General features: G+C 48.3%; 2 protein-coding genes across 4 annotated transcripts; both read right to left on the reverse strand.

The window, feature by feature from the left end:
* On the reverse strand, positions 1 to 11316 carry CDC20 (cell division cycle 20). 3 transcript variants are annotated; one of them, XM_078073278.1, is made up of 11 exons: positions 11229 to 11316; positions 4341 to 4529; positions 4077 to 4225; positions 3892 to 3988; positions 3582 to 3710; positions 3290 to 3486; positions 3082 to 3176; positions 2721 to 2949; positions 2430 to 2555; positions 1385 to 1502; positions 1 to 250 (listed from the first exon to the last, which is right to left on the reverse strand). In XM_078073278.1, the coding sequence occupies exons 2-11, from the start codon at positions 4519 to 4521 to the stop codon at positions 72 to 74; spliced, it is 1500 nt and encodes a 499-aa protein (XP_077929404.1). In that variant the 5' UTR covers positions 4522 to 4529; positions 11229 to 11316; the 3' UTR covers positions 1 to 71. The 3 variants fall into 3 exon arrangements, with proteins under 3 accessions (XP_077929404.1, XP_035941956.2, XP_035941955.2); XM_036086063.2 differs by lacking the exon at positions 11229 to 11316 and adding an exon at positions 4675 to 5005; XM_036086062.2 differs by lacking the exon at positions 11229 to 11316 and adding an exon at positions 4675 to 5004 and having other exon boundaries at positions 4341 to 4570.
* MPL (MPL proto-oncogene, thrombopoietin receptor) lies at positions 9410 to 23551 on the reverse strand. The gene is made up of 12 exons (XM_036086059.2): positions 23446 to 23551; positions 23164 to 23296; positions 22667 to 22845; positions 21829 to 22127; positions 21286 to 21448; positions 20904 to 21030; positions 16303 to 16481; positions 15999 to 16141; positions 13678 to 13837; positions 13427 to 13523; positions 11229 to 11316; positions 9410 to 11022 (listed from the first exon to the last, which is right to left on the reverse strand). The coding sequence occupies exons 1-12, from the start codon at positions 23522 to 23524 to the stop codon at positions 10630 to 10632; spliced, it is 2040 nt and encodes a 679-aa protein (XP_035941952.2). The 5' UTR covers positions 23525 to 23551; the 3' UTR covers positions 9410 to 10629.
* Positions 23552 to 24451: the final 900 nt, after the last annotated feature.

Genomic DNA, 24451 nt, shown 5'->3' on the forward strand with positions numbered 1-24451 from the left:
AAGAGAGGGAGACATGACTTTATTAGAAAAATAAAAAAAACCCGAAAACAACTGAGGTGATGAGTTGGTCCTTAACGGATGCCTTGGTGGATGAGGCTGCTCTTGGCTGCACTGGCCTTCTCCCGCTCCCGCCGCCGCGCAGGGTCCAGCTCAAAGCAGCGCCATAGCCGCAGGGTCTCATCTGCTGCTGCTGAGGCCACGGTGGCCCCATCTGGGCTCATGGTCAGACTTAGGACCCGGGCAGTGTGACCTGAGGCGTGAGGAGGGAGAGCAGTGCATGTGAATGCAGACACACCTCCAGCCTCCCAATATTGAGGGCCACCTACCTTTTTTGTTTTTTATAACACTTCTAAGATAATAGAATTCATCCTTTTAAAATATACAATTCATTGGTTTTTAGCATATTCACAAAGTTGTGCAACCATCACAACAATAATTCCAGAACATTTCATCGCTCCATAAAGAAAGTCTCTCCTCATCACCTTCTCCCCCCAGCCCCTAGCAACCATCAATCTATTTTATTTCTTTGCATTTTCCTCTTTTGGACACTTCATGTAAACAGTCATATACAGTATGTGGCCTGCCTTTTGTGCCTGGCCTTGATCACTTAGCACCTACCTTTTTTAAATGTTGAACCATTTTTAAATTTAAATTCAATTAATTAACATATAGTGTATTATTAGTTTCAGAGGTAGAGGTCAGTGGCTCATCTGTCTTCTATAAGACTGCTTGACTGACGTCCCAGCTTAGTATCTCAGAGGCAGTTCAAACTTCACGTGTTCAAAAGGAAACTCATCACCATTCATATCAAACCTGTTCCCCTCATGGGTTTTCCTTTTTTTTTCAGTTTCAGAGGTAGAGTTTAGATTCATCAGTTGCATATAACACCCAGTGCTCATTACATCACGTGCCCTCCTTAATGCTCATCACCCAGTTACCCCATCCCCCCACCTCCCTCCCCTCCAGCAACCCTCCAGTTTGTTTCCTGTGATTAAGAGTCTCTTATGGTTTGTCTCCCTCTCTGGTTTCGTCTTGTTTTATTTCTTCCTCTCTTCCCCTATGATCCTGTTTTGTTTCTTAAATTCCACATGAGTGAGATCATATAATTGTCTTTCTCTGATTGACTTATTTCACTTAGCATAATACCCTAGTCTAGTTCCATCCACGTCATTGCAAATGGCAAGGTTTCATTTTTTTTGATGGGTGAGTGGTATTCCATTGTATATATACCACATCTTCTTTACCCCATTCATCTGTTGATGGACATCTGGGCTCTTTCCATAGGTTGGCTATTGTGGACATTGCTGCTATAAACATTGGGGTGCAGGTGCCCTTTGGATCACTACATTTCTATCTTTGGGGTAAATACCTGGTAAGCACCTACCTTTAAGCTCAGCCACCTTGGCCATGGTTGGGTACCTCCAAATAACCAACTGGTTCTGGGCAAAGCCATGGCCTGAGATGAGCTCCTTGTAGTGGGGAGACCAGAGGATGGAGCACACCTGTGGAGAGGGGTTGGGATGTGGGCACAACATAGAGCCAACACTACTCAAATGAGAACTAAGTCCATTTGAGTGTTAGGCCCCCTGCCAGGTGCCAGACTCAGACTTGAATCATCACAGTTCTTATAAAAGCTTTTTGAGAGAATTATTATCCATTTTAACAGGTAAGGAATCAAGCAGAAGGAATTTCAGCAAGTTGCCTAAGATCACATGCAAATTTAATAGGTGGCAAAGCCCGAATTTGAACTCTGGCTCCAGAGCCCAAGTTTAGAACAGAATGAAGACTGCACGGGGGAGATGAGGGTGGAAGGAGAGAAAGCTGGAGTAGGTGCAGGGAGACCCCCCAGCAAGGGCCTCAACTGTCATTCTACCCAATGTGGACTGAGTGCTGTAGGTGCCAGGGAGCTACTGCAGGGTTTTAGGACAGTAACAGACAACCCAGATCCAGTGCAGAGGACAGACTGGAGGAGATAAGAATGCTGAGGGACCAGTGCAATGGGCCTCCACTGAGAAGAAGAGTGGCCGTAAGGGGAGGGGACACATGTCAATGATACTGAGGTAAAAATGATGTGTTTTGGGGACTAGCTGAGGAGGATGAAAGATTCTAGGAAGTCTGGCAGATTTCTGAATAAAGTTCTATCCCACTCAAACAATATAAGAGGAGAAGGAACACATTTCAGGGAGACAAGGAGTGACAAATGTAATTTAGGACATAACGAGGGTGTTGCCGCCTATAGGGCATGAGGTTGGCGTTGAGCCACAGACATTAGTGTGGTCTGGACCTCTTGAACGAGAGCTGAGTTAGAATTTTGGAGATCATCAGGGCAGAGAGTTGGTGAAGCCGCTGGAGGGGACAGTTGCCCAAGGAAGACTATGCAGAGTAAGAATACTTCCGGGAGGGAGAGGCTGGAACAGGTAAAAGACTACCTGGGATTGAGCATCCACAGCACTCAGACAGGCCCCAGAGCAGACATTCCAGATTCGAATGTGTCGGTCGCTGGTGCCCCCTCCTGTTGCCAGGACATTGGACTGCCAGGGACACCAAGCTACAGCCTAGGTAGGAGAAAGGTGGGGTCAGCAGGTACTAGAGCTAGACAAGGAGCTACAGGGGTCACAGGGTAATCCCGTCCCATCCAATCCTACCATCCCGTCTCCCCTTAACAGTCCCCAGGTTCTGGGGGAGGGTCTGCAGAGGCCCCAACCCAGCCCTACTCTCACCTTGACAGCCCCTTGATGCTGGGTGAATGTCTGCAGGGGAACCCAGCCACCCTCTCCAGGAGCACTGGGCCACACGTTGACCAAGTTATCGTTGCCACCGCTGGCCAAATGTCGTCCATCTGGGGCCCAGCGCAGCCCACACACCTCCTGGCTGTGGCCGCTCAGTGTGGCCACATGGTGTTCCGCCACCCGAACATCATGGTGGTGGATGTGGCCAGAACGTGAGCCACTGCAGGAGGGAAGGGAATGAGGTTCAGCGTCAGTGCCACCAAACTCGGCCAGCAGCACGGAGTTGCTTCAGTTCAGAGGTGTACCTCTGGGGACAACTGGCAAAAACCACAGACCAGCTAAAACCACAAACCTGGACACGATGTAGCTATTCCAGCACAGGGAGCTCACACGGGCAGAATGACTGGTCATGTTTCGAAGCCGCTTCTGCTGCTGCACATCCCATAGCTAGAGAGAGAAGGCCGCTAGGATCAGACTGTGACTTGCCACGAACACCCTCCCGCCCGACAAGCCCCCTGGGTGTGGGCGCCCCAGAACTGGAGCACAGGGACAAGTCTCACCTGCACCTCCGCACTGCTGGTGCCCACAGCCAGGTAGTTGCCCTCTTTGATCCAGGCCACAGAGGATATATAGTCCCCAGGCTGCTCCATTTGCAGCAGCTGCAAGATGTCCCCAGAGCTAGCACTCCACAAGTACACGCTGTTGTCCAACGCCACCGCCAGCACATTCGCAGCGCTCCAGTCCACAAGGTTCAGGTCTGCCAGAGCAGGGAGAGGGAAGAGCATGAGCTTGTTCGCCTGCTCCCCAGGCCCTCTTCCTCCATCCGATGGGCAAAGAGGAGGCTGCACTCACAGTAGTCATTCCGGATTTCAGGGGCGTCCAGGATTCGGTCTGGCAGGGAAGGAATGTAACGGCAGGTCTTCCGGCTGGAGCCAGGCGTGGCCTTCTGGCTGTAAAGCACTTTCAGTCTGTTCTGGTAACCTGTGGCAACGGAGTGGGTCCACACACTGGGACAACGGACTCTCCCCTGCGGCCCTAGCCTAAAGGTCAGAGGAACACCTCTCCTCCCCTCTCTTAGGTGGGAAGAGCAGACAGGCATCTCCTCTCAACTGTAGGGATGGGCTGACACCTCCCTCCAAGAACCAAGAACTTTGGGTCTTACCCTCCGGGGCATTTTGTGGTTTTCCACTGAGCCGAAGGATCTTGGCTTCCTCCACATCAAAACCGTTCAGGTTCAAAGCCCAGGCTTTCTGATGTTCCTGGCACAAAGGGCGAGGGTGAGGCAGGATGGCATGATCCAGATTACACAGGCGGGCCTTGTGCCTTAAGCCCCTCTGGGACACATACCTTCTTGGTGGGCGTCTGGCTATCTTCAGGCTGGTTTTCCTTGCTCAGGAGGAAACTGGCCACTTCCATCTGGGAAGCACTGCGATGGGGGATATAGCGGTCACCTCCAGGTTTGCTGGGAGTGGTCTGAGCCTTGGAGCTGGATTTGCCTGGGGCAGGGAGAGGGAAGCCAGAGAGTCTGACCAGGCTCCTGGGGGAAGAGGCATGAAGGCCGCTCTCAGCTGTCCTCTCTCCCTCCCCGATGTCCCGCCGCACCCCACTGACCGGGAGTTCGGCCTGGGGTCCTGCCGGCGCTGTGGGATCGGTTGGCTGCCCGCATGGGTGAGGGAGCCGGCCCCGCGGCTTCCTTAGCTTTGCGCTGCCAGCGCGCGGGAGGTGCATTGGGGATAGGTGCGTCCAGCTGCAGCAGCGAGTGCAGGTCACTCTCGAACACGAACTGCGCCATGGCAGCGTCTGCAGAGGGAGGGGTCCTTGGAGTGGGTGCCCGCCGAGTCCTGGAGGAAAAGGCCACCGTGCTCGATCTGGGACGGCCGGCCACTCACTCAGGGCCACCCTGGCCGCAGCCCCGCCCGACCCAGGACCCCCGACCGCCTCTCACCTTCAGCCCCCAGCAGGTTCCAATCCCAGACCGACTTCAGCACTGCCTACCTACGCTTCTTAAACTCTCCGCTCCGAGCACTCATTGGCTCCTTCAAAACCCAACCGTCGCAACCGTCGCCTTCGCCCATTGGCCTTTTACGGCACAGGAGGCGGGTCTTCCGGTGCAAGTCACAGATCTCACGATAATCCAGCCATGGAGCGTGATTTGAAGAGTGAGAGAGGGAAGGCCGGTCCCCAGAGAACGGGTGTCTGAAAGCGAGAGGGGCGGGGCGGGGCGCGCCTGGGGGCGGGGCCTGCGCTGCCGCCGCATTCCCGAGCCGCTTCCATTCATTCCTCAGCTTCCCCTCATCCGCCCTTTACGCTTAAAACTGCATGTGATGTGCGCCAGGAGTGCATTTGTTGTGATGTGTGGAATTGTTGAATCACTTTTTTGTACACCTGAAGCCAATATAATACTGTATGTTCACTAACTGGAAGTAAAATAAAAACTTAAAAAAAAAGAAGATACATATAAACACACATACAACGGAATATTACTCATAAAAAAGAATGAGATCTTGGCATTTGCAACAACATGGATGGACCTAGAAGGTATTACGCTAAGTGAAACTAGTCAAAGAAAGACAAGTACTATGTAATTTCACTTATAGTGGAATCCAAAAAAACAAGTGAAAAAAAAAAAACCAGAAAAAACAAATACAGAGAACAAACTGATGGTTGCCAGAGACAAGGTGGGTGGGATGATGGGTAAGATAGGTGAAGGGGATTAAGAAATACAAACTTCTAGTTATAAGATAGTCACAGAGGGCACCTGGGTGGCTCAGTTGGTTAAGTGTCATGTCAGGGTCCTGGGATTGAGCCCTGCATCGGGCTCCCTGCTCAGCCGGGAGTCTGCTTCTCCCTCTTCCTCTGTCTCTGCCCCTACTCCCCACTCATGCTCGCGTGTGCGCGCGTGCTAAGTAAATACATAAAATCTTTTTTAAAAAATAAAAAAATAAAATAGAGATGAAAAGCACACCATAGGGAATATAGTCAATAATATTGTAATAATGTATGGTGACAGATGGTGACTACACTTATCATGGTGAACATTGAGTAATACATAGAATTGTTGAATCACTATTTTGTATACCTGAAACTAAAATAACACTATACTTCAAAAATACATATTTAAAAAAAATTTTAAAAACTGCACGTGGATTGTATTGATGATATAGAAGTGCAGATCTTGGTGGAGTGACCTAAAGCACTTGAGCCGTTCAGAAAAGGGAAAGGCGGCAGGTGGGCAGGGGTGGGGAAGGAGTTGAGAAGGTTAGGCACAGAAAGAAGGCCAGAGCTAGTTAGCTTGGTGCCTGTAGGAATGCTGTGAGGAAGGAAGTAGCACGTGTGGTTTTTTTGTTTTGTTTTTTTAAAAGATTTTATTTATTTGACAGAGAGAGCGCAAGAGCACAAGCAGGGGGAGCGGCAGGCTGAGCAGGCAAGGGAGAAGCAGGCTCCCTGCTAAAAGCCTGAGGTGGGGCTCCATCCCAGGACCCCGGGACATTTAATCGTCTGAGCGACCCAAGTGCCCCACGTGTGTTTGTTTTTAAAAATTGTTTTGTTGTTGTTTTACAAACAGGGAAAATGAGGCTGGAAAAGGGATGAATTCCTTAAGGTCAAGAAAAAAGATCAGGACTCAGACCTGCCTGTCTGGAGATAAGATTGGACTCCCTTTGGAGAGACATTGTGACTTATCTCCATGGGGCTTTAGAGGCATCAGGAATTTTGTAGATCCACTAGTCTAATCTGTGTGTGGTGCATCCTCCCCATCCTGGCAACATACCCATATTTTACAGATGAAAAAGCCAAGGCCCAGGGAAGGGATTTGCCAGAGACCACACAGTTGGTGGGAAGCCAGGTCTGACTCCCATTCAATCCAGTGCTCTAATAAGGACTTGAATGAATTGTGTGAATATGCTTAGAGGTGAAGCAGCAATAATAAAGATAATAACCATTTATTGGCCATCTACTAACTACTGTGTTTAAACAGTTTACATACATTATTGACTTTAATCCTTAATCCCATAAGGCAGATATTCCATTCCCTTTTTATAGAAAAAGAAACTGGGTCAGAAAAAGGTTAGAAGCTTGCCTGAAGGCATACAGCCAAAAATAAATAGCGGAGCCAAACTATCTGGCTTATACCTGCATGTGTAACCATATGCTACGCTGTCCCAGAGAGAGGCTGGAAAAATCATGTTTTCAATCATTACCTTAGATCAACTCTGATGATGACAGAGAAAAATCTAGGGCTCTTAGCCCAAACTTAATGTTGTTATTATTTTTGATTTTGAAGTATTCATGTTTTTTTTTTTTTTTAATTTCCAATTACCTGGATGACCTGGAGTTAGCAACAGGGGGACCCTGAACCTCAGAGAACATAGAAGAGGTTTTTTAGAGTCAGGCTGGTCAAGGCCTTAAATGTTAAGCTAAGGAGTTTGGACTTTATCAGCTAGGTATCGTGGAATCAGTGAGTTTCTGTGTAGAGAGGAACCAAGCAAAACATGTCTGAACACAGGACATGGCCAGTAAGCTTCTGGAGTAAGGGTAACTGTAGAGGAAAAGAAGGATAGAGTATAAATATGGCGACAACCTCAGGGAATTCATAGATTTTAAAATAAAGAAATGAAAGAAGCCAGTGGAGATTATCCTGACATGGACCTTGAAGAGGGAGGACTTCTAAGATATGCAAAATGGTCAAGAAGACTGATGACAGAAAAGGTCAGATTTGGCCACTGACAAATAAATCATCAGTGACCTTGGAGAGAGCTGGATCAGAAGAGTGCGTGCTTGGGGAAGGGACTGTAGAAAAGAAGGCTGGGGATGGGAAGAGTATAGAGGCAGCAAGCATGGGATACTTGCGTGAGAAATTTGGGATTGAGAAAAGGGCAGTGCACGGGAACTTGAGGGAACCAATACCAAGAGGCTGAAGTATGTTTGAAGGTGAAGGCAAAAGAGCCAAGGGAAATGAAAGAAGCCGGGAAAAGGCCAGCTGATAGAACAAGGTGCTTGGATTACCTTACCCAGGAAGAAATGGGATAGAAAACACAGGGAGCTTTCCAGTCTAGGAAAGAAAGATCACTTCCTCTTACACTGGAGGGAAGGAGAACAAGGCTTTAGAGAAGGATAATTAGAGGCCAAGGAGCTGGTTAGATGGAAGAACTCCCACCTGAAGGATTTGAGTCTAGGAAAGCAAAGGACATGGAAAGAATAAAATATAGGTGACATCTAGGCGGTGGAACAGCCCAGTTGGGATGATAATAAAAATAGCTCAATAAACATTGAGTATTTACTATGTGCTTGGCATTATGTTAACACTTTAATCCTAACGTAGGAAAACACTAGACAAAGAAGAGATCAAGTTCTGAAGAGTGAAGCTAAAGATTTAGGGGTATGGAGTGGGATAAATAGGAAAATCAATCTGGTGGCAGCGTACAGGCTGAGTTTAAGGAGAGATACTGGAGGCAGAGATATTAGTTAGAAGGCTGTAGCAATAGCTCAGTGGAGATGGAGGAGATGGACCCTAGGAAGTCAATGTAGTCAGGACATGATGGCTGAGTGGGTATAAAAGTGAGAAGTTTGGTGGCTTGGATCTCAATCCTAGCCTTGAGGCCCTAGGATTAGAGTCAGAGCCTTGACCATGGCTAGGGGAAGGAATTATGGAAAATGAGTATAGTGGATGTCATCCATTTGTCCCACTCAGACCTACTCTTCCGTCCGTCTCTACCATGCCCTGTGCCTTGTGAAGCTGATTTGTATGGCCTCTACAATGGATTCCCTTGGGCTTTGGCTTCTGTTTGGGTTCCATAAACGGGAAGATACTATGGATTAAATTTTGTCCTCCCCCTAAACTCATATGTTGAATTCCTAAGCCCCAAATACTCCAGAGTGGAACCTTATTTGGAAATAAGATCACTGCTGATGTAATTAGTGAAGATGAGGTCATTTGGGTGAGGTCATTTGGGTTATTCAATCCAGTGAAACTGGTGTCCTCATAAAATGGGGAAGCTTGAACACAGATACATGAAGAGAATGCCATGTGAAGATAAAGGCAGAGATGGGGGTGATGCTTCTACAAGCCAAGAAACACCAAGATTGTCAGGGAACCACTAGAAGCTAGCGGGGAGGCATGAACAGACACTTCCTCTTCCTTGTTAGGAACCAAGCCTAATGATGCTTTGAACTTCTAGCCTCCAGTACTGTGAGACAGTACATTTCTGTTGTTTAAACCACCAACTTTGTGGTCCTTTATTACGGCAGTGCTGGCAAACTAATACAGAGGAGAATAGAGGATGGAGGGAGAGGGAGCCTGAGCCTGACTCCCTCCGTGCCATGTCCTCACAGGTTGGCTCTCTACCAAAGGTCACTCCAGGCAGCCCTCTCTTAGAGTGACTCTCCAGATCTAGTAACCACAATCCCCCCTTACCCCTTGATGTGCCTAGGGGTCGTACCAGCTCCCAGCTATTTTTAGCCCTGGGGTACTGCACTCTTCCTTGATGGTTTTCCTAAATCCTGCCTTATCTTTATAAATACGCCCTTTATTTAAATCTCATCAAGATGCCCAGTTTGAGTGTGCCATTTATTTCTGCCAAGACCCTGATTAATACAGTGGGTATGTCTGGAGCAAATAAAAACTACCATTTATTTGCAAATTCGAATGAGTCAGGAGAATCCATAACCAGAATGGCCTAAGCACATTTTTTAAAAGATTTTATTTACTTATCTGAGAGAGAGAGCGAGTGAGCAAGTGCACGCACAAGTGGGGGAGGGCAGAGGGAGAAGGAGAAACAGACTCCTTGCCGAGCAGGGAGCCCAATGTGGGGCTCAGTGCGGGGCTCCATCCCAGGACCCTGAGATCAGGACCCTGAGATTGGAACCTGAGCCAAAGGCAGATACTTAACTGACTGAGCCACCCAGGCGCCCCTGGCCTAAGCACGTTTACTGCTGCAAATGAATGGCCTAGAGGATGAGGGTGCTTGGCATGGGGTTAAGGTGGCATTGTCTGGAAAGAGTTCCTTCATTTAGAAAACATTTATTGAAGGTCTACTATCATGCACCAAGCACTGCTCTAGGTGCTGGGGGGCAAAGACAAATAAATCATGGCCCTGGCCCTCAAGGAGCTCACTCACAACCTAGTAGTAGGAGACAGACACATAAATGGTTACTTGCATAAAGCAGCACAGGTACAGTAGAAGTCAGGGTTGGAGATAAGAACTTTGCAATCGTCAGCTTACAGGAAAGGCAATGGACTCTTGAGGAAGTACAATAATTAAGGAGTGGGAGAGATGCCAGGATAAGAGAACAGGAAGGAATAATTATAATTCAGATATAAACATACATCCTAGGCATTGTGCTCTACTTACACTAGGTCACTTATCCTCTTCACAACTCTGTGGGGTTCTGGCATTATCCCTGTTTTATAGATGAGAAAATCAAGGCACAAAGACTTTAAGTTCTGTGCCCAAGGTCACACAGCTAGCAAGTGGGTAAGAGAGGAATTGAACCCAGCTTTGGCTGTTGAGTTTATGCTTTTAACTACTCGTATACTCAGAGCCAGGAGAGATGGTGATACTATGGAAGCCAAGGTAGGAGAGAATTTAAAGGAGAAATGAGTACTCCCCATGACAGAGGCTACGGAGAGATCAAATAAATTGAGGATTGACAAGATCCTACTGGACCTTGCAATCACAAGGTTTGACGTGAACTCTGCCTGAGTAGTTTCCTTAGCAAAGCGGGGGAACGAACTGAAGTCGTCTGAAGAGCAAACGGGAAGTGGGGATGCGGAGACATCTTTTCAAGGAGTCGAGCATTAGGGAGGAGAGAGAAAGCAGGTGAGTGAGAGGAGCTTAGTCAAATGAACCTGGAGTGAGGAGGGGGGGTCCTGGCTTTATGTCTGCAGCAGTACCAAACGTCGTCAGTGTCGGGGAGCCCAACTATGAGGACAGACAGAGGGGGATGGCCGTAAGGTCTGAGAGGTTTGTGCTGCGGGGTTGGGGGTAGGGAGGTTGGGAAAAGAGGTCGGGCGGGTTTGGATCTGTCCAGGGTATGGGGAGAGAGGGGCCTGCCAGCCGCTCAGAGGTAAGTAGGAATGGTTGGCGATGTGGGTGGTGCAGTAGGACCCCGACTCAGCCATGCGGGGGCACACACACAGGGGCACGGGCCCCGGGCAAGAAGGGGGCAATCCTCGGTAGTCCATCTGGGTCTGGGAGGAACACAGGGCCACGGAGATCTTCTCTGAGGACTTGGGTAGAATTTCAAGGGGGCTGGGTTCCACTTCCTCAAAGGCATCTGAGATTGCAGCCTTGGGCTGGGACAGTTGGGGGGAAAGAAGTCTGGATTAGAGCTGGTGCAGTGGGGAGGAGGACCTGGACTGTGCAGGAAGGAGGGTTAGCTGGGCATAGGGCTCAGGGATGGTATGCTGGTGGGCAAGGGCCTTGGAAAAGTGTGCACTGGGGCAAGGATCCGACTCCAGGCAGGGCTGGTGCTGGGGAGTGGAGAAGGGGATGTACTCACCGGACTCAGCGATGCCGTATCCCTAAGGTACTGGCCTAGGACCCGGTGCAGGTCTGGAAGTGAGGGCCACAGGGCATGCTTCAGGCTCCTTGGGGAGAAGGAAGAGGAGACTGAGTCCCAGGAATGAATTGGGATGGAGGAGGAGACTACTGAGGTGGTGGGGGGTTGAGGCTGAGGTTAGGGAGTAAGGCTTGGAGAAGTAAGTGTAGTCAAGACAATAAGATAAGGTAGAGGGGCATAGGTGAAAAGGAGGGAAAGGGGAGTCAGGGGAGGGGAGGTTCAAAAAAGGGGTTTGAGTACCCTCAAATATCCCTGCTTCAGACATGCTTGCTGTACTTGCTCTTCTCTGCGCCTCTTGATTTGTTCCCTTATTTCATTTAGGTCTCTGCTCAAATGTCATCCTGAGAGAGAAGCCTTCCCTGACTGCCATGTCTAAAACAGTACCACCTCCCTTCCCCGTTCCTGTTTCCTGCTCTGCTTTATTTTTCTTTACAGCACTTGACTTATTGTATACGCATTATATTATCACACATATTTGTGTTTGTCTGTCTCACTCCACTAGAATATAAACTCCATGAGAACAAAGAGTTTGCCTATTTGCTCAGTCCTCTATCTCCAGGGGATAGAACACTGTCTGGCTCATAGTAGGTCCTCAAGAAATTAGTTCAAAGGGTGAATGAAGAGAACCAGAGCGGCTTATTACTAAGTTACTGGGGAAGGTGGTCTCTCTGGGAAGAGTATGGATTAAGGTAAGTTGGGGCAACCTGTAATTCTTTAGGTTTGTATTTCCACGTGGAAAGACTTGAGTTGAACAACATTTCAGGCTTCTTTTGTGACCTCACTCATATCTCTCCAGGGGAGGAGTGATTTATCTGGCAAATTGGGGAAAAGGAACTGAGTATGCCTGGTTCAGTAGCATCACCTTCCTCTTCTCCCCCAGCTTTTTTGTTGGCTCTGACTACCTGCATAGAGGCTACAATCTGGTCTGCTCACACAGATGAGTGAATTAAAAATTGAAAGAAAGACATGTTCAAGGAGAGATGGGAGCATAAAGGAGGGACATCTAACCTAGTCTAGGGTCACCAAGAGAGGCTGCCTGGAGGAGTTGCCTTCTGAGATGAGTCTTCAAGAACCAGGAGATGTTACCAACTGAAGGACTGAGGGGGTATGGATTCTATCCTCGTGTTTGTTTGTTTTGTTTTACTTTTCTATCCTCGTGTTTATAACTTCCAATGACATTTCTCTTCAGCCTTAGTCTTCCCACATAAACAAGTCATTAATAACATTTATTTAAGGGTGTGCTATTTGGCAGGCACTGTGCTGAGGATTTAAAGATGACCAAGTAAGGTATAGGGAAGGCATATAAAGAAGTAAATACTGTAAAATGCTACTGATACTGTGACAGAAGTCGGTGCTGGGGCACAAAGAGAGTAGCCAATAGGGGAGGGTTTAGGAAAGGTTTCTAGGAGTTGGTGGAGAAAGATATTTAAAGATAAAGGGGTATTAGTCATCCAAGGAGGATATCCCCGGCAGAGAGGACATCATATGCAAAGGCATTGAGAAATAAAACCACTGGACTTGTGGAGGAAATCACTAACAGTTTGGCAAGGCTGATGCACAGGGTGGGAGGGGGTGGGAAGGCGGGCCCTGGGCCAGATTTTATAGAGCCTTGCTTGTCGTTCCAGAGTCTGGACTCTATCCTGGGAGCTAGTAATGAGACTTCAGGAGGGGAGTGACAAGTTCATGTGTGCGTTTTAGAAAGATGATTTGGGCGGCTGTGTGAGACTAGATTGGAGTGAGAAGAGGCTCTGTTTCAGCGAGCCCGGTAGTATTCGTAGGGCTAAAAAAGGGGACCATTGTTTGAGCGAGGTTTCGGGGGTGGAATGAGCAGACCAGGCCAGACTAGATAAAAGGGAGGGAGGCGCCTAGTGTTCTGGTTTGGGTGATGGGTGGACAGCAGCCCTGCTGCTGAGATGAGGAGCCAGGAGGTGCGGTTGTTTGGGGGTCCGGTATAGCGGGCATGTTAGAGTGTACGGAAGCGGTGCGACTCCCAGGGGAGACTTGCAGGAAGTGGCTGAAGCCAAAGGTGTGGACTTGCGGTCCTCGGTCCTCGGGAGAGCGGGTGTCATTGGGTAACCCTGGGATGCTTGTTTAGAGGCCTCCGGCCCCACCCGTCTCCTGAGTGACCGGGGCGGTACCTGTAGTGCGCAGGAAACTGCCACCTCAGCAGCAGCAGGCCCAGGAGGGCACTGAGGCCCAGCACCACGAGCAGAGCGGTCACCAAGGAGATCCAGGCTGAGGGACAAAACCAGTCAGACCTCTGCCGCCCTTGGCCGGAGCCCCGCCCCCAGGCCCGCCAGACCCCGCCCCTCACCGCCCGCCCCTCGCGGCGCCGGCGCCCCTCCACTCGCGCAGCCGCAGAGCGCCTCGCCCCCCGCCGGGCCCTCACCGATCTCGGAGGTGGTCTCCACGCGCACTGGGTCGGACCAGGCGCTCCAGGGGCCTTGGTACGTGGGGCCGTGGAGCCTGGCGCGCAGCTGTAAGCGGTAGCGAGAGCGCGGGCGCAGCTCCAAGGTCTCTCCCTGGGCCCCGAGAGGCGGCTCCAGCACCTGCGCAGAGCGGGAGCGAGCGGGTGGGCAGGCTCCGGGCGGCGGTACCCCGCCGTCGGGGCCTCGACAGCCTGGCATCCTTTTGGCCAAAGGCCTACCGCTTTGAATCTCCGGGGTCCCCCCCGCCAACGAGCCTCCCTGACAGAATACATGCATCCCGGAGAAAACTTGCAAGGTAGAGCACCCCGACAGAGAGGCATGCCCAGCCTTAGGGAAACACGCCCCGACACACACACGCTGGCACACAGATCTCGTGTGCACAGAGAACTAACGACTCATCCTGACACAAATGCAAACACACACTGACCAGGTCACGCGGACATCCCGCCAGAAGTGCTCCTCAGGATCCAGGTCAGGCGACGGAAACCCCGGGCACATTCAGATACTCAGGGCCACATAGACTGTTCACAAGTAACATGCATCCAGGAGCGGATGCTAGGTGCTGAGGGTACAAGGACAGATTCCGAGCGGAGGGAACAAGCATCATGTGGACAAGCAGGGAGACTAGCTAGCCATCATGTAGCAAACATTATGAACTGCGGGTGCTATGCCAAGCACTGGGGAAAGGATAATGAAACATGGTTTCTTGCAAGTCTAATGAGGAACACATGCAAACCAGTAAATAATTACAAGTAATTAGTGCTATAATGATGATATAAGTAAGGCAGAATGGGCGCATGAGGAAGCATGTCATGCTGCCTGAGCTGCTTGGTTGGGGGTTACAGAGTAGTTCAGTGTGCTAAGAGCATGGAGCATGGATGGGCAGGCGAGGTGGTCAAAGATGAGCTAAGGCAGTGGTAGTAGGGATTTGAAGACAGTTAGTACAATAAACTCAGCTTCCGTGTTGATGAATGGAGGGAAGGGACAAGGGAGAAGGAAGAAGAGTCAAGGGTGATTCCAGGCTTGGATAACTAGTAAGTGGTAGAGCCACTGTCAGATAGCAAACAGAGAAGTACGTTTGAGGACGAAATACCATATGGTTCCATTTTATTAGGTTCAACAACAGTCAAACCTTATCAATGGTAATGTCTGAACAGTGGTTATCTTGGGGTATATGTGACTGTAAGGGGCATAAGGAGCTTCTGAGGTGCTAGAAATAACCTATATCTTGATTTGGGTAATGGTTAAATAGGTGAATACATGTACAAATTGATCGATTGTACATATTTTTTAAAGATTTTATTTATTTATTTGACAGAGAGAGACACAGTGAGAGAGGGAACACAAGCAGGGGGAGTGGGAGAGGGAGAAGCAGGCTTCCCGCGGAGCAGGGAGCCCGATGTGGGGCTCGATCCCAGGACCCTGGGATCATGACCTGTGCCGAAGGCAGACGCTTAACGACTGAGCCACCCAAGCGCCCCATTGATCAACTGTATATTTAAGATCTATGTATTTTACTGAATGTAACATACCCCGATAAAAAGGTAAAATAATCTTGGGGAAGAGGATGAGTTTAGTTTTGGATATATTGGGTCTGAAATGCCCCAGGGGGCTTTTATGCGGAGCTGTCTGGGAAGAAGTTGTATATACATGTGGTTAATGAGAATAAAAGTAGAGAAAGTAATATTTAATGTATATTGAGTACCTTCTATCTGCCAGGCAGTATGCTAGATATTTATATATTTAATTTTTACCACAGCTCTGGAAGATAGATAGTTGTATCTCCATTTGACAAAACTGAGACTTCCAAAGTTTAGGTAATTTACCTAGGGCATAGAAGTTCCTTTCCATATGGGTGTTGGAATGGTAAGATTGGGCGGGTTTAATGCATAGTCATTAAACTATAAGCTCTTACCTAGGATGAGCATGTATATTTATTGAGAAGAGAAAAGAGTCTAGAATGGGACTATAGGAAACACAACATATTAAGGAAGGGTGGAAAAGGAGGAGCCAGGAAAGAGGGAGAAGGTTCAGCCAGAGAAGTAGTATGAGAATCAGGAGACTGATATCCCAAAGGCAAAGGAAAGAGAAAATTTTAAATGGGAGTAGTCAACAGTGTCAAATGCCCAAGAAAGATTAAGATACCAGTTGAATCAGATCAACATAGATATACAAACCCAGACCCAGATACATGGATACCTTCACTCTTGATAACAGACCCGATGAATCTTAGGAATACCCTGTGTAGTGAGATCTGTGGACATGTTTTCCTCGATCGTACCTTCCAGTCTTGATGGCCTTCTCCTGTGTATCGGAGCTGATAGCAGGTCTCTTGGGCTCCCCAGGATGATGGGTGTTGCCATTCCAATTCCAGCTGCCCACTGGAGACCTCCCTCCAGTGCAAGTTTGGAGTGGGGATGAGCACTACAGGGAGCCAGCAGGGACTGGCCTAAGCCCTTCTGTGCATGAGACATCATGCCACTAGGGCCATGGGTCAGAAGTGCCAGAGCTGGTGGTGATCCTGGGTGTGGGGTCAGGAGCGGTAGGGGCAGAAAGTATGTGGGAGAAGGGAAGAAAGTTCTTACCAGCCTGGTGGATCCAGAAAGGGGAGCCCAGGTAGCTGTGAACAGCACCCTGGGCTGTGGTCACCTCCACAAGGATGTGAATAACACTGTCATTTCGTGACTTGAAGTGGCAGCGGGAGAACTGGGAGGGCTGTAATCCTGGATATTTCTCCTCTTCACACTTCTCCCAGATGGGGTCCCTAAGAATCATCCCCGTAGTCACTGAATCAGGCCTGCCTCTGAGACTAATCCTGATAATTCCTATCCCAAAGGGGATATGGCCTGTGGGGATTATAATCCAACTCCTCCCTTGGATGGGCTTCCAAGGCTTTCTCTCTGTCTTCCTGCCATGATGTTTTGTTTTCTGAATCTGACTTTGGTGTCCAGCCTCTTCCTCTTAAGGAAAGAGCTAGATGATTCATGAACACAGTCTGGGCTCTACAGCTCAGGTCTTAACTTGGTCTACAACTCTGGTACATGATTGATCTCTGCTCCCATTTCCTCATCTGCAAAATGGGTTAAAAATCCTTACCTCACAGGATTGTTTCAAAGAGCCTTCATCTTTATGGTGGAAAGATCCTCATGTTTTTAATCTCATACAGCAGGCCTGTTAGTCACCTCTCTGTGTTATTCTACTATTAGATGATTACAACAGCCTCCCAGCTGGCTTTTCTGCCTTCATTTTCACCACTCCCTTGTGGAGTTTGTTCTCCACATGGCCACCAGAATTTGCTTCCAAAATTTTGATCCGATAATGCCCAGAAGAGATCACAAATCTGTCCATTTGTTTGAATCTTTCCCAAGGCCACATTCAATGAGCCACCTCTGTCTCCGGCCTGGATTAAGGCAGACTTCTAACTGGTGACTCTGCTTCCACCTTTACTTCATCATTTCACAGAGAATAATACCTTTTTTAAAGAAAAGTCACATCATGTCACTCTTCCACTTGAAATCCTTCAGTGGCTCCCTATCCCCCCTTGAATGAAATCCAAACTCCATGCCAGGGCCCACAGGACTCAATATGGTTCAGTTCCTCCCTACCTGGCCATTCTCATCTCCTACAATTCTTACACCAGTCTGCCACCCTTCATTCACACAAACCTTCTTGCTGCGCTACAAATATGTCCCACTCACTGCCTTTGCACTACACCTTGCCCTCGATTGCTCTGACTCTAGATCTCCATGTGATTCATTCTTTCTTTGCCATTTAGGCCTCCTGGTGAGGCCTTCTCTGACCACACAATCTAAATTAGGATCCATCCCCCATCATCCCACTTAGTCTCTATCATATAACCTGTTCTTTGGTCTCTTTACTTCTTTGTCACCCTTCCTTTCCCCCCCCAACTAAAATGGAAACCCCAACAATGTGGAAACGTTTCTCTTTTATTTATCACTCTAGCCCCAATGCCTGGCACATAGTCACTCTCAATAATTGTTTATTGAACAAATGAATCATGTCTCCTTCCTGATTGTCATTCCTAAATGGCTAGTTCTTACTAAAATTATTTATTAATGTATTTATGTGTTTACTTCTTTATTCAACAAATAATTAACACGATGTGCCAGGAACTGTGCTAGGCACTATGAATACATAGAGGAATAATCAAGGAGCTCTCATTCCAGTGGGAGAGGCAGAAAACCAGACAGATGGTATTTTTCTGTGGTGTGGACTGGCTGGTTTGGGGGTTATCAAGGAGGATAATCTAACCCAGATGGGGAGGGTCAGAGAATACTTCCTGGACAAGGCAGTGCTTAGACTGAGTCTTGGACTATAAATAGGACAGGCAAAGGGGACAAACAGGCATCCCAGGCACATGCTTGTGCACAGATAAGAGATATGGTGCTTTGGGGGAAATTCTAAGTGGTATAGAACTCTCTTAGCTTAGAGGGCCTGGTGATGAGTGGTAAATGGGAGAGGGCAGACTAAGATCATGGATGGTCTTATGGCCTTTCTGAGGAGCTTGAACTTAATCTTGTAGTAATCATGGAGACGTATAAGGATTTTAAACAGAAACTTGTCATAATTAGCATTGTACTTCGGGAAGATCACTGTAACTGCAATTTGTAGGAAAGAATTTGTGAGGACAGACTAGAAGTGGAGAAATCCAATAGGACACTTTTATGGATGAAGGACCAGAAACAGGGTGGCGGCAAAGAAGGTGGAGAAAAAGAGATGGATTCAAGGGATACTGAAGAGGTAGAGACGATTAGACTGTTTCTGATTGGACCTGGAGGGTGGGGAAAAGGCAGAAGTCCATGGAAATCACCATGTCAGGCCTGGAAAATTGAGTTGATGGTAGGATGGGGGACAATAGGAGGAGGAGCAGGTTTTGGTAGAAGAAATGATGTCAGTTTTGCTTCCCTTTAAACCATTCATGGCACTTCTAGACTATGGAAATCTGTGCAGTTATTAAAAATAATCAGTTACATCTTTTTGTAATGGGCTCCAAGACACATTTTTAAGTAAAAAAAGTAAGCTGGCAAACTATATATATAATGTGATCCGATTCATATTGAAAATGAAATGTTGTGTATAGACACGTATAAGTACGTAGAAAAACTGGAAGAGAACATTAAAACTGTTAATGGTGGTTTTTTCATGATTCATTAATTTAGCGATTTTTTTTACCGAGTAACTGCTAAGTTCCAGGCACTGTGGTAGGTAAGAATACATTAGTGAGTAAAAGCAGACGTTGACTTTGCCCTTAGGGATCATGTATAGTCAAGATCAGCCCCTCTCAACTGGAGTTTTGAGACAGGATGATATTATCAGTCAAATAACCACATAAAGTATAAATGTAAAATTGTAACTGTGATAAGTACTTAAGAAGGAGAGGTAAATGGTACAGTAAGTATGTATAATAGTGCTATTGGACCTGATGAGGAAGATCAGGGGAGGTTTCCCTGAGGAGGTTACATTTGAGTTGAGATCTGCAGGATAAGTAGAAGTTAAGACAGGAGGGCTGGGTAGACAGCATGCACAAAGACCCAGAGGCAGGAGAGAATATGGCAGACAGAAGGGGACAAAAGAGTCATAGAGGGGAAAAGGCAGCATAGTGTTAGATGAAGCTGAAGGCATTCAGGGGCTGAGTCTGTTAGTACTCTATAAGGCCACAACAGGGTTTTTCTTCTTCTTCTTTTTTAATCCCAAGATCAGTAGGAAGCTATTGAAGATTTTTAAGCAGAGAGTGTTATGAGAATGATTTGGAGGATTTAAGAGGTGATCGGTTAATAAGTCTCCTCAGTAGCCCAAGTGAGACATCATAACGGCTCATACTAGGGGAATGGCAGTGATGAAAAAATGTGGACAGATTCTAGAGATATTTAATAGGTAAAATCAACAAGACTTGGTAACTTTCTTACACCATACATAAAAATAAATTCAAAATGTTTGAAAGACCTAAATGTGAGACAGGAAACCATCAAAATCCTAGAGGAGAACACAGGCAGCAACCTCTTTGACCTAGGCTGCAGCAACTTCTTACTAGACACATCGCTGGAGGCAAGGGAAACAAAAGCAAAAACAAACTATTGAGACTTCATCAAGATAAAGAGCTTCTGCACAGCAAAGGAAACAGTCAACAAAACTAAAAGGCAACCTTCAGAATGGGAGAAGATATTTGCAAATGTCTTATCAGATAAAGGGTTAGTATCCAAAATCTACAAAGAACTTATCAAACTCAACACCCCAAAAACAAGCCAGTCAAGAAATGGGCAGAAGACATGAACAGACACTTCTCCAAAGAAGACATACAAATGGCTAACAGGCACATGAAAAGATGCTCAACATCACTCATCATCAGGGAAATACAAATCAAACCACAATGAGATACCACCTTACACCTGTCAGAACTAACAACACAAGAAACAACAGGTGTTGGCGAAGATGCAGAGAAAGGGGAACCCTCTTGCACTGCTGGTGGGAATGCAAACTGGTGCAGCCACTCTGAAAAACAGTATGGAGGTTCTTCAAAAAGTTAAAAATAGAACTACCCTACAACCCAGCAATTGCACTAGTAGCTATTTGCCCAAAGGATGCAAAAATACAGATTCGAAGGGGTACATGCACCCCAGTGTTCATAGCAGCAGCATCATCAACAATAGCCAAACTATGGAAAGAGCCTAAATGTCCATTGACTGATGAATGGATAAAGAAGATGTGGTGTGTGTGTGTATATATGCCATATATATATGTGGAGTATTACTCAGCCACCAAAAAGAATGGAATCTTGCCATTTGCAACAATGGAGCTACAGTGTATTATGCTAAGCAAAATAAGTCAGTCAAAGACAAATACCATATGGTTTCACTCATATGTGGAATTTAAGAAACAAAACAGATGAACATATGGGAAGGAAAAAAAAAGAGAGAGGGAAGCAAACCTTAAGAGACTCTTAATGATAGAGAACAAACTGAGGATTGATAGAGGGAGGTGGGTGGGGAATGGGCTAGATGGGTGATGAGGATTATGATGAGAGCATCTTATGGGGATGAGAGCATGGAGGCCAGTTGGTTTTGGGACAAGGGAGGGAAGTGAAGAGGATCAAGAACAATGTCTCCCTTTCTGCATGATCATGCTTCTCTCCCATGACATCAAGCTCAATCAGCAGTTCAGCTCTCACCTGTCTCTGGGGCAGCACCGTGCCCTGCTGTGGTAGAAGAAGCCTTGGGAGCTAGCATGGTCCTGTTGCTGCCACTGACAGGTAACATTCTTCAGGTTCAAGGTAAAGCACTGCAGTCCAATTTCCACTGAATTAACAGAAGAAAGTCCCATCAGGGCCAACACATTCCCACTCTATAGGGTATCCAGATTATCTTTACACACATAACTTGGAATATTTACCCCCATTCTTTGTTCTCTCCCTGAATATAGTTCACTCTGTCTGTCCAGTGGCAAGTCTGAGGTTATCAGGAAGGACCATGGTTCTCAGAGCTGCCATATCTAGTCCAGACCTCTCTAGAGATCTATCTCCTCCCCATCTTCCCACTCTTTTGTTGACTCACCTGCATCTCCAGGCAGGTCCACAGTTGCAGGGAGGGACCAGGATCCCCAGGAGCCAAGGAGGGAGACCCCATCGGGTTGGCTGCGCAGCTGGAGCCAATAGGATTTACCAGGCTGGAGCCCTGAGATGAGGCAGCTTCCACTCCTCACTGTTAGAGACGAAGCCTTGGGAGAAGAATCCCAGCCTCAGAATCTAGGTCTGCCTCAACCAAGACAGCCTCCATCTCTTATATTTGAAGATGGAACTGAAACGCCCATTTCCTCACTGGATAGATATGCATACAGACTAGGGGCCAGGTCAGTGGGTTTCGGGTGGTATTCAGAGCTTTTTAGGGAAATCCCTACTAATTCAAAGGCCTGAAATGCTCAATTTTGTTGGTGTGAATGACCCAAAGTGGGAGATTCCTAAATAGACATGGCTCCCAAGCCCATACTAACTTCCCAAGGACCAACGCAGTCTGGAATCCCCAAAGTATGGCCTATCCTTTCTTGGGGCAAAATTTGGGGTAGGAGATAGGAGGTGGGGCAGAAGAAAGCCAGGATACTTCTCTAGTTGGGGAAGTCTGCTCTGGTCCATCCTGTTGGGGCATCATGGGCTGAGCACATGGAGACTGGTGCAGAGCTGGGACTGGGTTTAGTCTCTGCAGAACTGGACAGCAGGTTTCTGTGGGCAGCAGCTGCATGACTGTGGGACCAATGGAGTTGCTGGGATCCTTGGGGCCGTAGCGAAGTTCGTGCCTCAGGAAATCACTGATTTCGGGAGCTGGGGTCTCCCAGCTGATCTGCAGGTCCCCTGGCTGGCTCCCACCTGAAGCCTTAATGATATCTGGGGGAGCTGGTAAGCCTGGGGGCAAGACAGGGTACACAGAACTCTCTGAGTGCCACAGTCTATGGCTCAACCCATGGACTGTACAGAGGGGAGCAGGAAGCTGGGTTGGGGGCAGCCCCTGGATTCTAGAAGATCACGGGCCATTGCTTTCTTGGAGGCCAGGGCAAGGAGGCTCCTTATCCTGTTCTCCTTTCCTCATTAGAACAGTGACCTCACTGTGGCTTTGTTAGACTCAGTGCTCCCAAGGGCAGGGATCTCTTCCTCTCTATAGCCTTGTCACCTAGCACAGTGCCTGGCACATGGTAGGTATTCTGTAACTGTGGAATGAGTCAATGAATAGGTTCATGATGGGGCGAGGGCACAGGTTGTCTCTGGTGTGAAATGAAATCTAGCTCTGGATGTGAAGAATGATAAGGGGGTCTTGAGGTACCTCTGGCGGTCTGGTCATGAAGGGCATCCACGTTGCCCTAAAAGAGCACAGACCAGTCTGATCCCAGGAGCTGGACTGAGGGCAGCAAAGAGGGTGGCCAGGGTGACAGGAGGATGGCCCTTACCCACACTATCCACAAAGAGCACCCGCTGGGTCAGAGTCTGATTCAGAAACATGTTCTTCACCCAGAGGTGCAGTGGAAAGAAGAGGCGAACTTCATCCTGGGCTGGAAACTGACACACATATCGGGTCCCAAAGGGGGGCACGCTCTTGTAACTCAGGGGGCAGGCACGGGGCTTCTCCCTGTGGGCGTAGGAGAAGTCTGTCCCACCTACATGGCCACCACGACAGGCCCTGAGGACCCAGGTCTGGGCCCAAGCCCAACTTCTATTTCCATTCCTGCCATTTTTCTACTCAGTGCCTAGGACAGGTGGGGTTAGGGGTTATGTATGGGCTGGCGCTGGGGATATCCAAAGCACATCTGTTCATTAAGTGGCTACTGAGGGCATGTACTTGGAGTAGTCCTGTGATAGGGCCCAAAGGCGGGGAAGCTCCAGGAGCTGGGCTCACGGAGGTAAGGACAGGACAGATACAGGGGAGCTGGCACAGCCCAGCACATACCCTGGGTACGCATACAGCAGCTGGTATGTTCCATTGGGCGCTGCTTCTTCCTCATCCCAGAAGCAAGTGAGGTCCTCAAATGTTCGAGAGAAACAGTTCAGGGGCTCTGAATCCAAGGCCAGAAAGGAGGCATCTGAGGAACAGTTGGTGAGTTGAGCTCTGGGTGCTCCCAGGCATGTTTATGGGCAAGAGTAAGGGGCTGGTGGGAGCCTCCTACCTTGCACCCCTCCCAGGGCTCCCTCTTCCTGGGTATAGGTGATCTCCACCCTCCATACACCTCACCTTGGCTGGTGACTTGTGCCAGGTTTTGGGGGGCCAGGAGGAGGCAGGAGGTGACCACCAAGAGGGCCCACGAGGGCATCTTCTCCGGCACTGTGTGCCTGGCTTAGCCCATCCTCCCCTCAGGAAGCCGGGCCCCAATCCCCTCCCAGGCCAGCCCCTCAGGTTCCTGTCAGATACAGCCCCACGTCCTGTCCCTGTCCCTGCCCCTGTGGGGCCCATCCAGACCACACTGGGGCCAGGGGCCAGGGGAGGGGGAGTGGGAGTGGGCAGGAGAGTAAGAGGAATTTGAAAGGGAAGATATAGGCCTTTTGGTGGGAGGGAGATGGGGGTTACATTTTTGACTGTGAACCAGAAGGAGACTGAGCCTATGTGTGTGACGATGTCAACTCTTATAGAAGGGTGTATTATCAACAAGAATAGCAACATTTACTGAGCACTTACTAAGGACTTTGTATCTATTGACTCAGCTTATCCTCACAATAGTATTATTTCCACTATGGAGATGAGGAAACTGAGATGCAGAGAAGTTAAAAGATTTGCCTAAGATCACAGACCTACTGAGAAATAAAGCTCAGGAGGTCAAGCTTCAGAGCCCAAGGGCTGAACAGCTATGCCATGCTACTGGAAGGCGTAATCCATCGAGAAATGACTGCTTCACAACCATAACAAAATGGTGGCTATTTCCACTTAAATGGGTTCTGTACCTTTGTGCCCAAACACATTCTCCCTGGAATTGGATGTGTACCCTCCCTGGTGGGGAGCCTCCAGAGCTGCCTCTTGTCCTTTGCTACTCAAAGTGTGGCCTGGAGACCAGCAGCAACAGCATCACCTGGGTGCTTGTTAGAAATGCAGAATCTGGGGCACCTGGGTGGCTCAGTCGTTAAGCGTCTGCCTTTGGCTCAGGTCATTATCCCAGGGTCCTGAGATCGAGCCCTGCATCGTGCTCTCTGTTGAGTGAGGAGCCTGCTTCTCTCTCTCCCCCTCACTCTGCCTACCTGTGCTCTCT

The sequence above is a fragment of the Halichoerus grypus genome, chromosome 5 (assembly GCF_964656455.1).
Source record: "Halichoerus grypus chromosome 5, mHalGry1.hap1.1, whole genome shotgun sequence".
Taxonomy (NCBI): domain Eukaryota; kingdom Metazoa; phylum Chordata; class Mammalia; order Carnivora; family Phocidae; genus Halichoerus; species Halichoerus grypus.

Coding starts and splice junctions, on each gene's coding strand:
- CDC20 (XM_078073278.1), bottom strand. CDS start 4,521: ATGGCGCAGTTCGTGTTCGAGAGTGACCTGCACTCGCTGCTGCAGCTG. Junction 4,226..4,340: donor GACCCCAGGCCGAACTCCCG/GTCAGTGGGGTG, acceptor TCCCTGCCCCAG/GCAAATCCAGCTCCAAGGCT. Junction 3,177..3,289: donor CCAGCAGTGCGGAGGTGCAG/GTGAGACTTGTC, acceptor TTCTCTCTCTAG/CTATGGGATGTGCAGCAGCA.
- MPL (XM_036086059.2), bottom strand. CDS start 23,524: ATGCCCTCGTGGGCCCTCTTGGTGGTCACCTCCTGCCTCCTCCTGGCC. Junction 16,142..16,302: donor TTTCTGGATCCACCAGGCTG/GTAAGAACTTTC, acceptor GGCTCCCTGTAG/TGCTCATCCCCACTCCAAAC. Junction 13,838..15,998: donor AAGGCCATCAAGACTGGAAG/GTACGATCGAGG, acceptor CGCTCTGCGCAG/GTGCTGGAGCCGCCTCTCGG.